The following is a 15,370-nucleotide window of genomic DNA, read 5'->3' on the forward strand; positions in this document are numbered from 1 at the left end:
ATTGATATTTCGGTATGATTTCGTGAGGTTTGCTTGTACTGGTACGGGAGTGACATGTATTTTTATTGACAGCTAAAATCGAGGGGTTGCTTCAGTACAGTCACATACATTGAATCACTCTACAGATCAAACTCGAGGAAGGTGCGAACCCGATTTTACCTGTGCACAATTTCGAAATCACCAGTTGAGTTGTGATCTTGCAACCTTTGATTCCAATCAGCCTCACCCTTCCCACCCTTCCCACTCATATATAAACATCCCCTCCCCCCAGTCATCTTTGCACTTTCAACTTTTCAACTTCAACAACAACAACAACCACAACAACTGCAATAACACTGGAACATTACAACAGGTATGTCACTAATAATATTTTGCACACCACATTCCCTTACCACAAACCCTCCCCTTCCCTAGCAACCCTTCCCCCACCCAACCAACATTATCATCCTGCTGCCTCAACCACCATGCAATTTCCCTTCCTTCAACACCTTACCCTCTACCCAAGTCGCCAAACATCATAACATAACATACTCTCCCCCTCCCCACTACCCACTACCCACTACTACATATTAGGTAACAGAGATATTAACCATTCAACTTTACTCAACAGGCCTAGGGGAAATGGACGAATGATATTGGTAAGTCAAATTTATCTTAATTCTTTCGAAGCAGGGTTTCTTGCAACACTTTCCCCCCAACACTTCTTGCACGAATATTCCTAGCACAAATTTCTTCACTTCATTTAAATATGTACCACTTGCATGGACCGTCATAGGCTGCAACTTGCCCTTCTATTTCGCATCCATAACTTGCCTGCATTACCCTCATGACTCATACCCCTCAATCTCATTTACCCCCTCCCATCGCGTCAACCCCCTAACCTACACAATACTTCCATTTTCCACTTTTGCATCTGCCGCCTCATATCTCTACCCAAACCCAACCTTACTCATGTTTCAAGAACAACTTCGACAACGGCATCGACAATGACAGGGGGATTAGTGGGGAAATACGACATCTATCTGGACCGGCTGACCGAGGACGGCCCGAATTCAACTTTATTTTATACGATACTTTCGACAAACTTCAGCATCCAAACACCAAAGTTCAATATTATATGCGCGACTATTTTGGCAACAAATTTCGACTAGCCTCCGACGCTCAGGATTCTCGACAAACGTTCCGGCCAAGGTTTCCAGGTCCACTTCAGCACAACGCGATGAATTATATTATGAAATTTGCCTAGAAAGAGGGTGGGAGAGAAGGTTATAAATGGGATTAGGCTCACACGACAACGGCGACTCCACGGATTATATTACTAAATGCCTAGAAAGAGGGTGGGAGAGAAGGGTAAAGGGTTTAGGCACGCACGACAGCCCAATCAGGTCCAGGACTCTACGGATTATATTACTAAATGCCTAGAAAGAGGGTGGGAGAGAAGGGTAAAGGGTTTAGGCAAACACGACAGCCCGATCAGGTCCAGGACACCCGGATTTCTTTTGTCTTAACATTCTTCTCTGACAAAATCTTCCTAAACCACCGCAAAGAGCCAAGCAGTACTGATCGCCGGTCCCTGGACCCGCCGCCTGAACCCGCTTGTCAGGGTTCTAGATGAGACATCTAGAATCCTGACACTGATGTGGTTCACTTCGGTGGAGAGAAGCTCAAGTGTTCCCATGTTTGTTCCAGAGCCAGCTCAGACACGCGGTGCGGCTGAGTGTGAGACCACTAGGATATCCTCCGGAGCTTGCGGGGTTCAGGTTAGATTATGCTCTCTTGAGATATCCTTTCTCGGGACTTTTCTTCTCCTTCCCTGCCTTCAAGCACTGCCTGCGGGGCTCAGCTGATTAATTTCTACTTCCCTGCCTACAAGGCACGAGGCACGCGATGCGCGATAGGACAGGGGGGACAGCACCACCTGCCCTGGACGAGGACAAAAGCGTCGAGCCAGGCTCTTCGTGAGTAGTTTGTACAACTCGCTCGGTTCGTGGTTTGTAGGCCTGTTTTTAAGACTAATATCTGATGTGGGAGTCCCTCTCTGGTGAGGAACATTCGGGTCTGTGGTGAGTCTCCAGCGTGGGACATAGCTGGTCTTCGTCAAGCTTGAGGTCACTTGCGGAGGGGCTTCGGCCAGGCTCATGATGCCGCGGTTGGTCGGTCGATGGAGTTTTGACCTTCCCCTTTTTTTTCCCCTTCTCCTTTGTACTTTCTTATGTACCTTTCTTTTCTGTCTTTCCATTCTGCCATCTTTTCTACTTTCCTACTTTCCAACTTTCTAATTTATCTTTCCTCCTTTTCTTTCCTCTTTTTCTTTCTCCTTTTTTCTATTTCTTCCGTTGTCCCGCCATCTTTCCAACTTGCTATCTTGGCACTCCGCCGCTCCACTATCCCGCCCACTCGCCGGGCCTTTCCCATCTCCTCTCTCCTCTCTCCTCTCTCCTCTCTCCTCTCTCCTCTCTCCTCTCTCCTCTCTCCTCTCTCCTCTCTCCTCTCTCCTCTCTCCTCTCCTGACCATCATTCCAGTCTATCAACCTCCATCCAGTTTCCAAGTCATTTTCCATCTTTCCATACTGCCATCCTTCCTATCTACCAACTCACCATCCAACTCACCAGCCAACTTACCAGCCAACTTACCAGCCAACTTACCAGCCAACCAGCCAAACCGCCTTCGACGCCTACCTATCCAACTCCATTTTCCTCCTACTCTTCTATCATATCCATTTACTAACCCTTTTTTTCTCTTTTGCTATTCTCTTCCTCTTCTATTGCCATGCCACTCTGCCTATCTCCCAGTCAACCGACTACCATTTCTATTTGACACTCATGCCTATTTTCCAACCCTTCTTTTAATCCTTATCATCTTACCATCCAGCCAGTCTCTAGCCAATAACCTCTCCAAGTCCCAGTTTGCCAGTATTCCATACCACTCTCTTCCTAACTATCCATCCAGCCAACCAACTACCTCCCTTTCAGCCAAACTAACTATCTAGCCGCCTCGCCATCCAGCCATCTGGCCACATTCTTTCTCTCTTCTCTTCCTTCCCATTTTCCAGTTCCATCTTCTCCCATCAGCACCCAAATTGCTCTACTCCACACACTTCCTTTTCAATATTAAAAAAAAAAAGAGAAACAGAAAAAGAAGAAAAAAAAAACAAAAATGAGAAGAGAATAAATACAGAAAAACAAGAATAAAAAAAAGAACTACGGAAAGACTTAACTATAGAGAGAATTACAGAAAGAAACAAAAAGGAAAAACAAGAAAAAACAAGAAAAAAAAAGAAAAGCAAGAAAAGTTTGAAACCCCCAAAAATCAAAATCAACAGGAACTCCTAGAGTTCGGTAGGTATGGTACGGAAATAATCAGTCCACTTTACAGGATACTGGATGGTATCACCGTGAGACTTGATAGTTCGATCCACAACTATGTGACGCTTTTTTTAAGTCACTGTGCGATCCGAACAAACTACTTTTTTTTTTTCATCGCATCACTTCAGCTTGCTGGGGATGCGAAGAAGAAGAAGAAGATTGACAGTAAATGATTGTTCTGGCCAAGGTAGTCCCAAGCAACGATGTGTTGTCAAGATATTCTTTGATTGGCAGAGAGGGTTACAAGACCTGGATATGATAAGGAGTGGGAAACACTAGAAGATAGCGGGATGGACTGCTGGGTTAAAGGTATGGCGGAATAGCTGGGTATTTGGGGATGAGTTGTTTGATTACCAGCTGATTACTTTCCATAAGTCTCTTAAAGTATCAGGATATAAGTGGGTTAGAGGTAGTTACAGGGTTCGATCTACTATATAAAGGGCGCGTAGCGGCCTCGTAAGATGGTAGAAAGGTAGGCGTTACTAGGTCAGTCTGTCAAGATTATAGATGAGACATCTAGAACAAAGGGTGTATCCAGTATGTATACCAGCCGTAGGTAGGCTCGTTAGATAGCTTAGAGTTCCTTGCAGAACAACGGTATTGTTGCCATGATGTTTGGTTCCACCTCGTGACGCCATTTATCTATCTTGACATTCACTCTATGTATGACATCCGCCAAGGGTATAACGCCTGACAAGACCGCTGGGTTAAAGCATGGTCTGATAGCTAGGGACTTTGATATGAGTTGTTTGATTACCAAGTAATCAATTCTGGATATATAGCAGACCAAGTCCCAAACACTCATCTATAGGGTGAAGTTGTAGAACAAAGTAACTAAGTTAAAGACTACATCCCGAGTCACTGTCCAGTCATATTATCTTGACGCAAGAACAGCCAAGAACACCATTGGCCAGCTATGAAGTGACTCATTGTAACGCCACACCGTTTTGCGTAAGAGTGCGCTTATCTTGATGTTACGTTTCTTCACAGTCTATTTACTCCCAATATATCGTAGTACGAATAATTATCAAAATATTTATACTTTATCATCATCTCCCATGCACCTGGTGTCGATGTAGTTGATAACACAAACCAACTCGACTTTGCCTTGTAGTACGAATCCCCAGGCAACACTATAAGACAATGGGGCCGAATCCTATGAGACACCCCTTCTTTTAAGCTTAGAGAACAAGTAATTAAGCATATAGCTAATAGAAGTGTACCTAATTTATATTACCTTACCCATTGTATCAAGTACTCATTATCAAAGAGTAGACCTCGGAACATCTTCGGCAGACTATCCACATGTCAACCAGCTATAATGTTACCCACGAAGCAAGGGGCTTAGTAAGACAAGACAAACCCGTTATACCAGGTACGTTTAACCTCTTATTGTTATAGACCAACTCGTATTCTCTGTCGACACCAAGTCAGAAGCCCAATAATTGCAAGATATACGCTTCTTTTTTTTTTCGGCATCCGGGCGATTGTCGAGAAATGATGCGTGAGGCATTTAATCAAGAGGTACTTAAGAAAGGTATTAACTAGGTCTAAATATCTCACTCTCCGCATCCATCGAACCACATGGGTCTAACATTCCAAGGCATTCAAGGGACACGCCCAATAAAATGGACCTAGGAGTCATTGGGTATAGAAAATTTACGTAGGCGGGGGAATCTTCTTTGTCGGGCACCCAGACTTTCTACATACTACTACATGTATGCAGCTATAATTCGTTCGGCATCTTAAGCAATGGACAATGATTAAGAGGTAGCTACTGAATTTGCAAGTCTTAAGCCACGGCATGCTTTCGAGTTAGGCTGCATTTTGCGGAATTATCAATTTTGGGGGGGTTATGTTGGAGCCCGGCGAGTCATGCTGTATTGCTGAAGCTCACTGGATTCCTCGCTAACGACTATATCTGGCGACGGTCCGTTACCACTTGGTAAGGCAGACGCATTGAGTCAACTAGCTGCTTGGGAAGATTGGGATCACTGCTCTACCACTTGGGAGCAATAGCATCAAAAGCACCGACCTTTCCCTGGTCCGTACTGCGTTAGCGGCGAAGTACCAACTGGTCGGACAATGCTTTTTGGTGATCATTACGAGATACACCGTGAATTCCTTCTCATTCGGAGGGTAGGAGCTTTCAAGCTACCATTAAGGACCCTCGTATAACATATAACACATTTGTCTCATCCAACCACCTCTTCTCAGGCAGGAGCTTTAAAGCTATCAAGCGGCCTGTACTCTCTCGCGTGGTTGACCATGACTCAATGCTCCTCCTCGTAACTCGATTAACACCATTCGCAATGGGACTTGGGTGGGGGATGGGCTAAATGCGGGGCAAAGCAGGGGGAAATTGGGGGGTTATGATATCGGTGCTGTGACTATGTGCTAGATCGCCCAGTGAATTCATGATATCGGGCCTCGCGAATTCCCATATAAGGATACACTACCTTACATATCCATCGAGTCTCCACCGTTAGCGAAGTTAAAGCCGCCGCCTTGTGCGCCATTGGTGCCGAAACCGAACGTGCCATTTGCTTGGGTCTGAGCAGCCATACCGTCATCGGCATTCTCATCCTCGTCGGAGAAATACTTCTCGATGATGTTGTACGACTTCATGTAGATCTCCTCGTTTGCGTTTGTCTGGCAGTCGTGAATCTTCTCCATACCTCCACACTCCTCAATGAATAATGCGTAGCGGTTGATGGAGTCTGGGCCTTCTCCAGCTGCTTGCTTGTCGAGATCGCCAACCTTGAGAATATTCTCCAGACCATCTAGAGCGACCTGGATAATCTTGTTATCCGGGCACGCGAGAAGGTCACATAGCGGCTTGATACAACCTTGCGCAACTAGATATCTGATTTGTTCCGGCTTCTGTAGACCGCCGCTAGTAGCATTGCTGATAGCCCAACAAGCCTCTTTGCGGGTCTTCAGATCACCGTTTGACAGCAGGTGAATCAAGGGCGGAATAATATTGGCGTCAATGACAGCCTGGATTTGCTGCGAGTTACCCGCAGTGATATTAGAAATGGTCCAGCACGCCTCCTTACGGATTCCGTCTTTGTTGGAGCTAAGAAGCGATAGGAGACACGACAAAGCACCGCAGTTAATTATGACCTGGGTCTGAACGTCGTCGCCAGTCACAATATTACCAACTGATCGCAACGCGGGAGTCTGCACAGAAGTAGAAGCATGCATAAGCAACTCCACCAACCTACGCGGTATACCGGCCTCAATAACGGCCTGTATCTTGTCATTGGACCCGTCCGAGAGGTATGAAATGGCCCAGCAAGCATCAATCAAGACTTCATCGTCGAGTGAATAGACCAGCTTAGCAAGAACCGGAAGCGCTGGTGCAATCTGAACGAGTTAGTACCATCCATGTCATGGCAGTGTAGGATGCGAACACTGTGACTTACCGTAGTCCAATCAGGCTGGGGGGTCTTGCCTCGGCAGAAGTTGCTCAAGGTCCAAGTAGCATTTCGAAGCATGCTGAGCTTGCGGCTGTCGCCTAGCAGGTTAAGCAGGGGCTTGAGGGCGCCGCAGCTCAAGACGTAGTCTCGGCATGCCGGGCTGTCGCCAGCAATGTTGCCGAGAGCCCAAACAGCCTGCTCACGAACATCAGGTTCGGGGCTTGATAGCAGATCGACGAAGATGGGAACTGCACCGGCCTCGATGACAACCTGAGTCTGGGTAGCACTTCCTGATGCGATGTTGGTTAAAGCCCAAGCAGCTTCGAACTGAACTAGGGTATGGGGTGATCGAAGGAACTCGACAAATCGAGTAACAACCCCAGTCTTAATGACTTCTTCGATGGGAGGGTTTCGCTCCTTGGAAAGAAGCTTTCTAAACTTGGTAGTAGCCTGGATTTGTAGGTCGATCTGGTCGGAGAATACTCCTTGGACCATCTGAGGAAGGTCTTCATTGAGCTGTTGAGTCAAGAGGTTAGCATTGTGATTTGACCCGTAGAAAGAGAAATACCGCGAGAAGGCGGCGGGGGGGGTATTCAACTACTATTGGTAGCCAATAGTATGGGCGTAATTACTGTAAAGCTCCCGCCGCCGTAGTAAAGATTTGAAGACAGAAGGGAAAAAAGGAAAACATAAAATAAAAACAAAAACAAAGCGAGCATGAAAATTTTTTGATCAGTAAACATACCTGACTCTCTGTAGGGGCATTTTCATCATCACTGTCAGGAGCGGCACCCAAAGAAGCACCAGGGCGCGAATCGCCAGTGCCAATACCTCGTCTCTTGGCTAAGTTTTCTTCTCGCTTAGCCTTGCGAATCTCAACAGCCTGCTCCTCGCGTCGTCGGCGCAATTCGTCAGGCTTGAAAGTGCCCTTCGCCTTGTAGTTAGTGCGACGATGCTCGGGAATGAACCTGTCGGCCATAGTTGCTGCAATAGTAAGATACTATTCACTTCAAGCGCTGTAGTTGCTGTAGTGGCGAAAAGACCGGGACGACAAGGCGGGGTGATTTATTTTGATCGCCCTTGGCCCTGAGGGAGAGATGACGAATTAAAAAGGAACAAAAAAAAAGTTTTACGCCGGGAGAGCGAAATATTGAATGATTTGTAGATGGGATAAAACGAACCTCTATTCTTCAGTGCGAAGTTGAGGAAGATAGAGAGAGAGAGAGAGAGGAAGAGTTGAGGAAGTTTAAAGTTGAAGAGTTGAATTGAGTTGATCGTAGTGGGGGAAATTATTATGATGCTGGAAACAGCAGAAGAATTTGGATTAGAATGGATTTGGCGGCTTGGTCGCTCTTTCAAACCCGTTAGCGGGATGCCTTAAGGTTCCAACTGGCAGACTAAGGCCGCAGGCGTGAGGCATCTACCCTATTCAAAGCCAATCAAAGCCTTCCAAACTGTCCTGCGGCTACCCCACTCATCCCCACTTCCAAATTGAATTGCACAGACCAACGCACTGGCGCACTGGCTTGTACCTTCTAAAGCCACCTGACAATCATGTGACACCGCAATTTGAAGATACAAAGACACTTGACTCACTATCCGTTTTGTGCATATTTTATGCACTTACAATGTAAAAGGTCTTTGAGTCTTGACGCGTTTCGGACGCGTGCTTCGTTCTTACTCATGGACGTTAAACGTTAAACATTAAAAATCAATCCATGCATGCAACTTACTTACCCCTTTCTCAATGTATCGGCTTAATTGTAGCCTAATCTACGGAGCAAAGGCATTTCGTCATCCTTCTACTTCTAATGTCATAACTCTGCATTATGCCAAATCTCTTTCAACATGACTTCGTGGCAGCCATCGAGCTCTGCCCGACATTCTCGAAATGCAGACGAACAAAGGAAACTTCCTTCTGGGTATCATAATATTCGGGATATCCTTGATGAAGTTGTCCCGAGCGGTAGATTTGTCAATGTTGTTGGTTTGGTGAAGGATCGTAGGTCTGCAGTACAAACTAGAGGAGCTGGTAAGTTTGCGACTCTATGTATATGTTCTCTCGAGTAAGCCTGGCTAATGTTTTTGGGCAAGATTGGAAGTCTGTTATCACAATTTATGACAAGTCTATTGAAGACGAATCAGAAAAGGGTTTAGTTATGAATATATTTCGGCCTGATGTGTCTGAAATTCCCGAGCCGGATGCCGGCGATGTTGTCTTAATAATTTACGCCAAGGTCCAGTCCCGTTATAATGAAATATCGCTATTATCCCATAGGTCGACTATAATTCATTTGTACTCAGCAAGCAAGATTCCCAGGCCACCAAAGTCAGCAAAACAGGCCCTATTAGACCCTGTCCGACCCAAGGATCGCCGCCCCTCAGATAAGGAACATGAATATGTTTCCTGGCTATACCACTCCACTGACAAGAGCCCTATACCAGAGGTTGCCGATTTCAAAATTCAAGTTGACCAATCTCGGAATATCAAGGATAAATTCAAAGTCTTAAGTGACGTCCAGGAAAATCAATTCTGTGATATTATCGTCAATGTGATCAAGGATCCCTTCGATAATATGGACAAAGCTACATTGTGGGTTTCCGATTACACCGAAAATGACGCTTTCTGTAAGTTCTCGTGGGACTCTACAGATATATCCGACGGTCGGGATGGCGATCCATATGGATACACTACGAAGAACGCAACGCCAAACAACTGGCCTGGCCCTTATGGGAAGCGTTCGTTACAAGTAACTTGCTTTGGTTACCACGCGGAGCTCGTCTGTAAAGAAGTTAAGGCTGGAGATTGGGTAAAACTACGGAATCTTCAAATCAAGTATGGGCGTAATGCCAATAATCTTGAGGGATATTTGCGAGAAGATCGCGGTGCCTTCAAACCAGGCGTTCAGGTTAATGTCCTTCCTACCCATGACCCGGATAATATCGATCAACGGCTCAAGGATGCTATTAGGCGGAAAAAAGAATATGAAAAGGCCAAGAAAAAACAGATGATGAGTTTTGCTGCAAACGAGAGCGGTAAAGGGAACGGTGGCAAGCGAAAGGGAGAAAATCAAGACGAAAAAAACTCGAAGATGCGGCGTATGGAGCAACGGGCTCAAAAGTTCAAGGAGATCGAGGAGCGAGAGCTAGAACAAGAGGCAGGGCTTGGTCTTAACGAATTAAGTATAGTCATTGCGCATTTTCTATGGCAATCGCTTCTACTAACAGAGACAATAGTAAAATGCGAAAATATGGACCAACAAGTTTTCCCCGTCTCTTCCATGCTAGAACCCGTATCTTGGACAACCACGGTAAATGACCAAGAAACGACGCTAACACTTCCATTTACCTGCGCCAAGTACCGAGCCAACGTCCGAGTTTTAGACTTCCGTCCTCGCAAGCTAGAAGACTTTGCAACTTGGCGCAAGAATACAGAATTTGACGTGCTTTCGGACTATAGCGGCGCTTCTGATTCAGAATCGGACGAAGAACAAGGCACCTTAGACCGATATAGGGGAGATAAAGTCTGGGAGTGGCGATTCTCATTGCTTCTCGAAGAGGCTAATCCCAAGAAAAGGGGCGACAACGACAGCCTCTGGGTTGTGGTTGATAACACCGAGGCACAAATGTTAGTAAATCTCGACGCAGTAGAGTACGTTATCCCCTCCGTTCCCCCTTTCCAGCTTCAGGACAAACCCCAATCACATTGATTGATCAATACCCGAGCTAGCTAACATACAGCTAGCCTTCGAGCAAACCCCGACGATCTAAGTACTTTGCGAGAGCAGCTGTTTAAGCTTTGGGGAAATCTAGAAGAGTGCAAGCAGCAGGAGTTACAAAATCAGCAGAAAAACCAGCGACGAGTTGCGGCTCAACAGCCACCGGATAGCACGCCCCCCAGACCACCAAGCAGCTATCCGGCTCAAGACACCGTCCAGGGACATTCTATGGTGTCTAACAAGCCGTTTACATGCTGTATTCGTCAATATGGCATTAAGATCCCCGAGAGCGATCCCCAAAAAGCAAATGCGGGCAAGGGGAAGCGCTGGGAAAGAGTGTTTGGCTTATTTGGAACTAAAATCAGCTCGTAATTCCGCATGAATAATTAAAAATATAATAATTAAATTGATAAATATTACGCTTACCGAGACCTCCCTACGACGATATACCTCTTCACTGTTGATTCAAGACAAACTTAAGATTTCAGTGCTTCCCTACTCAGACCCGCAGATATACGCGTCTCCAGTCCCCAACACATGTATCAAAGCAAGAGTTGCGTTCAAGTATGTATTAATACACATAACAAAACAAACTATCCACCCACCGGGGAATCGTATCGTCCCTCGACTCCAACTCCAACTCCGTGCAGTTACCCCTGTAGCCAGCCACCAGCCGACACGGTCAATCACCATCAAGAATGCTCGCAGCGGCGTTCCGCCATCTCCCATGCAGTGAAGAAACATCGTGCAGCTCTAGGGGCGTACCTGTTCTGTTCATTCATGCCATCCCGTTCAAAGCCGTAAGTACATGGGTGTAGTGTAGTAATAGAAGTAAGTCAAGTCATTCCTGCCTGCCAGCTCATTAATCCCCGATTATCTCGTCATCTTCCATCGGCTCTCCGGCCGCTGGCCTTTCCTCTTCCGAGTCGTCCTCAATGGGGTCGTCAAGGAGTTCCCTTCTTCTGAGATCCTCAACTGTGCCCTCTTCGGGCTCGGGTTCCTCCTCGAATGGGTCTTCTAGTCTTATATGATTTTCGTCATCATCCTCCTCAATTACTAGCTCCGCGCTGAGCGCAGGCTTTTTCGCAGGCTCCTTGCCTTTAGCTTTAGCCGCAGACTTCTTCTTTCCGCCTCTTAGTTCACGAAGGTGGTCCTCGTCTAAATAAGCGACGACATCCTTGAAGTTATTTCCTAACTTTGTCTTGTTACGGTTAAGCCGCTTCCGTAGCTTGCCAGCGTCTGGCCCAGTATGGTCGATAGTCTTGGCTAAGATAGCAAGGACGAGTTTACCAGTAAGCTCGCACAGAATCTTCTCGGCTTTCAACTCAGCCGCGAAACGCTCTTGTTCCGTGAGCTCCTCGTCCTCGTCATCCTCAGGTGGTAGTTCGTCATCTAAGGGATCTTCGTCGTCTGCAGGTTCGTTGAGTTGCTTATTGGCGCGTTTCGCGTATGCTTGCTCTGCAGCATCGAATATGGGAATAATCTCCTGGGTAATTAGGGCCGGGGGCATCTCTTCGAGGAGAGGGCGCAGCTTTCTATATTTGGAGACCTGCGGGTCTTCAATTATAGGTCGAAGGAAAACGAATAGTCCGCACAGATCGCAAGCAGTGCCGACAGCGAAGAGACGGAGATCATCGTTAAATCCTCGAGAGGAGAAGGTCTGTATGAGGTTCTTGACAAAATCTTTACGTAGAAGTACCAGTTGATCAACCTCGGCATCGGAAATATCTGCATCGCTTTCAACAATACTTCGTAGTCTCCTCACTTTCCACATGAAGTAAAACTGACATGCCTTTATGGCGAAAGCAACTACTTCATCCTCAGGATCATCCAAGTCTTCGTTTGGCTCTGTTAATAAACCACGGTGCACGATACTGATAAGGACATTAATAGCTGGTCGGTCGGAGTCGGTCGATGTTCCCGGGGTTTCAAGGACATCGACGCAATCAGAAACGGTAACCAACTTGCTGAGCTTCATTAGGATTTGAGAGAGCTCGGTAAGAGTGGCCCGATCAAGATTGCCTCGAGCTGACAGTTCACAAATCTTATCTACACTCCGCAATGAATTAAGGGCATTGTCCCAGAGTGCTGCTATCTTGTTGTCGGTCAATTCCTCAAGCTCTTCGTATTGTCTAGCGTGGATAAATGCTGCTGTTGCTTCATTAAGAAGCCCCTGGTCGACGTGGCGATTGAACTGAGTGGCGATTTCGTCAAGAAGTTTATCATACGTTGCCGAATTTTGACGCAACTGTTGGAATACCTCCAGATCGAGAAAATGCTCTAATCGGAGTACAATCGCCGCCATCGTAGGGTCCGACCCGAACTTATTCAGGAGACGAGGTATGAGCCCAGCCAGCTTCATACCAGCATCGTCTTGCGCATCTAACTCAAGCCTACCGACCCTCTTCTTGTGTCTGTCATGCTCTGCTGACGGCGCAAGGCTCTCCCTTACAGCCGCAGCAAGGACCTCAAGCAGAATAGCCTCCTCTCGTGGCTCGGGAGCGACGGCTTTCTTCGTGGCGGCCTCGATTGAGTTAGTTTTTGAGCTCGCCCTAGATTTCGTGCTAGTCGAATGGTCGAAAAGTAGATAGCCAGCAAGGATTTGCCAATTGCTGACTTCGGGGATTTTCTCATAGAGCGCTTGAGCTGCCAGTGCGATTCGTGAGTCTGGCATATTGGCGTTTACCACATCCGCTGCTACGTCTAATCCGTGCCGTATCTCATCCTGCTCCTCATCTAGTTGAGCGTCGTATACAGCAAGATTCTCCGCGAGAGCTTTGATATTGATCCAATCCTTTCGAAGTGAGTCATATTCGTCTTCATCTTCGTCTCCGAAGACTTCTTCCAGTGCGTCGTTACCACCAATTTCATCCACTTTATTCTCGATGAGCTCTTGAACCAGCGCCGAAAAGAAGCCAACGACAGCTTTACGTATCCTAGCTTCGGAATCGAAGAGCAATTTGTTGACGGAGTCGACTTCTTCAGGCTCAAGCATACCTGACGCCCGTAGTATGTCAACGACGCTAATTGCTGTAACGCGAACAGAGACATCGGAATCTTTCGTGGCCATCTCAACAAGGCGAGGCCTGAATCTGTCAATAAAATGGGCCAGTTTCTCTGCATCTCGCTTCAGGACTCGTGCTAGCTGCTTGAGAACTTCTATTCGAGTTGAGACAGCAACATCTGACAACAGCCATCCTAAATATCGCAAGTATTCAGGGGCCATATAGACTGTTGGAAGGGTGCAAATCCAGGTACCGAGAGCTTCGACACACTCGGCACGAATTTTAGGGTCGATGTCGCGGTAGCGGTGCACAAATACGATATCGAAAAGATCCTTGACTTTACTATCGATAAATTCGCGATTTTGATTTGCAGTATCAAGAGCCTTTTTCGTGTTCTCGATGAGATTCTTGTTTTTACCCCGGCGATTGGACTCAGCTTGTAGAGCCTGGTTGGACTTTGTAATTCGCTCATCAAGTTGTTCCGTCACCCCAATAAGTGAAGTGAGTATCGCCAACCCTACCGTCGTTGCTGTGTGTCTAAATGGACGTAGAGAAGAGGACGACATAATGCCGACCCATCGTTGGATATTGTCCAATAAATCTTCATCGTTATAAAGAACATCAGTCTGGTGGAGGACACTAATTAAAGATTCGAAAAACCCAATAAGGAGGTCCCGAAAGTTTTTACTGCTCTTCGCCCTCGAGATGAGGGGATAGTCCGAAATACTCGTCTGTCAAGTGGCATGTCAGCGTAGGAGTACAACATTATCCATGGGTAAGTGATAATAACACACCTGTTGATAAGCATCTTCTAATTCTGATAATCGGTTTGCAGAATTATCAGGATCTCGAATATCGTCTTCTGTCAGCTGTTGCTCGCAGCCTGCCGCAAGTAAAACGCAGTTAATAACTTCCGCTAACGCTTTAGCATCGTCTTGCTGGTAGCGCTGAAACCAGTTCGCGGCAACATCGTCAGAAGAGTCACCCGAACCAAACACATCAGCTAATAAGATTGTTAGTACAAATCAATTGTATCTTGAACAGTGCTATTCTTAAGCCAAGCCCTTACCATAAAGACCGTCTCCATCAGGATGAACAATAGCGACTCTTGCAGTCTTCTTGGGTCTATTTGGAAGCCTAACCGCGGGCGCAAGGGGAGCAGACCCGGTCTCTATTGGCGCACTACCGTTTACTTTTGCGCGCTTCGCCGCCGGCTTTTTAGGTCGTGACTTTTGTTTAGACTTAGACTTGTTTGATTTAGAAGTTTGTTCTTCTTCTTCAATGTCGTCATGGTCGTCTGGGTCGCTAAGCTCCTCTTCGTCATCTTCAGCGGGAGTATCATTCTCGGCGTCTTCCTCATCACGATCGCGGCCTCTCTTTCTCTTAGACGATGCATAATCGTTCTGTGATGGGTTTGCTTCTGGAGAGAACTTCTGAGGTGCTCTTACAACGCGTCCCGACCTTCGTCGCGAATTATCGGGGGCGGACGCGGGAGAGGAGGTCGCGTTATTGTCGTCGGTTTCCATTAGGGGCAATCTAGATGGTGACATGTGGGATTGAAGATTAATGCGATGCGACTGTTCCCCCCATGAAATAAATGCGATTACTGATTACTGGAAATGTTGACCAGGGGGAAGATTCGTTGGCAATTCAGGCGCGTCTAATGGTGGGGAGCGTGTTTTGGATTCGCCAAAATGAAAGTCGCCGGATTCCATCTTTCAGAAAACCTTATTAATTGGAGGTACCTCAGGTATCTGGCAAGTGGAGCATATCTTTTTGAGTTGAGTTTATTCGCATTATCATTTATATATGCATAAGTCTCCAATAATTAATACTTCAATATTCTCTATCCGAATCG

The 15,370-nt window shown here is 46.5% G+C and overlaps 3 protein-coding genes across 3 annotated transcripts; 1 reads left to right on the top strand and 2 right to left on the bottom strand.

The window, feature by feature from the left end:
- Positions 1–5,655: 5,655 nt before the first annotated feature.
- F5Y00DRAFT_237789 (ARM repeat-containing protein) lies at positions 5,656–8,121 on the bottom strand. The gene is made up of 3 exons (XM_048007881.1): positions 7,534–8,121; positions 6,795–7,304; positions 5,656–6,735 (listed from the first exon to the last, which is right to left on the bottom strand). Exons 1-3 carry the CDS (start codon positions 7,765–7,767, stop codon positions 5,827–5,829), a joined length of 1,653 nt encoding a protein of 550 aa, XP_047864506.1. The 5' UTR covers positions 7,768–8,121; the 3' UTR covers positions 5,656–5,826.
- A 303-nt stretch (positions 8,122–8,424) lies between these two features.
- F5Y00DRAFT_82890 (uncharacterized protein) lies at positions 8,425–10,885 on the top strand. Its single transcript, XM_048014211.1, has 4 exons — positions 8,425–8,820; positions 8,883–9,971; positions 10,026–10,440; positions 10,534–10,885. Exons 1-4 carry the CDS (start codon positions 8,637–8,639, stop codon positions 10,877–10,879), a joined length of 2,034 nt encoding a protein of 677 aa, XP_047864507.1. The 5' UTR covers positions 8,425–8,636; the 3' UTR covers positions 10,880–10,885.
- A 43-nt stretch (positions 10,886–10,928) lies between these two features.
- Positions 10,929–15,280, bottom strand: F5Y00DRAFT_237793 (STAG-domain-containing protein). The gene is made up of 3 exons (XM_048007882.1): positions 14,582–15,280; positions 14,307–14,515; positions 10,929–14,243 (listed from the first exon to the last, which is right to left on the bottom strand). The coding sequence occupies exons 1-3, from the start codon at positions 15,060–15,062 to the stop codon at positions 11,370–11,372; spliced, it is 3,564 nt and encodes a 1,187-aa protein (XP_047864508.1). The 5' UTR covers positions 15,063–15,280; the 3' UTR covers positions 10,929–11,369.
- Positions 15,281–15,370: the final 90 nt, after the last annotated feature.

Source organism: Daldinia vernicosa (genome assembly GCF_022497035.1).
Source record: "Daldinia vernicosa strain CBS 139.73 unplaced genomic scaffold F5Y00scaffold_25, whole genome shotgun sequence".
Classification (NCBI taxonomy): domain Eukaryota; kingdom Fungi; phylum Ascomycota; class Sordariomycetes; order Xylariales; family Hypoxylaceae; genus Daldinia; species Daldinia vernicosa.

What these genes read in the sequence shown, in the direction of transcription:
- F5Y00DRAFT_237789 (XM_048007881.1), bottom strand. Translation starts at nt 7,767, where the DNA reads ATGGCCGACAGGTTCATTCCCGAGCATCGTCGCACTAACTACAAGGCG. An exon ending in ATGCCCCTACAGAGAGTCAG is followed by an intron (nt 7,305 to 7,533) that starts GTATGTTTACTG and finishes TTGACTCAACAG; the next exon opens with CTCAATGAAGACCTTCCTCA. An exon ending in CCCAGCCTGATTGGACTACG is followed by an intron (nt 6,736 to 6,794) that starts GTAAGTCACAGT and finishes TAACTCGTTCAG; the next exon opens with ATTGCACCAGCGCTTCCGGT.
- F5Y00DRAFT_82890 (XM_048014211.1), top strand. Translation starts at nt 8,637, where the DNA reads ATGACTTCGTGGCAGCCATCGAGCTCTGCCCGACATTCTCGAAATGCA. An exon ending in AGTACAAACTAGAGGAGCTG is followed by an intron (nt 8,821 to 8,882) that starts GTAAGTTTGCGA and finishes TTTTTGGGCAAG; the next exon opens with ATTGGAAGTCTGTTATCACA. An exon ending in GCTTGGTCTTAACGAATTAA is followed by an intron (nt 9,972 to 10,025) that starts GTATAGTCATTG and finishes CAGAGACAATAG; the next exon opens with TAAAATGCGAAAATATGGAC.
- F5Y00DRAFT_237793 (XM_048007882.1), bottom strand. Translation starts at nt 15,062, where the DNA reads ATGTCACCATCTAGATTGCCCCTAATGGAAACCGACGACAATAACGCG. An exon ending in TGATGGAGACGGTCTTTATG is followed by an intron (nt 14,516 to 14,581) that starts GTAAGGGCTTGG and finishes CAATCTTATTAG; the next exon opens with CTGATGTGTTTGGTTCGGGT. An exon ending in TAGAAGATGCTTATCAACAG is followed by an intron (nt 14,244 to 14,306) that starts GTGTGTTATTAT and finishes GCCACTTGACAG; the next exon opens with ACGAGTATTTCGGACTATCC.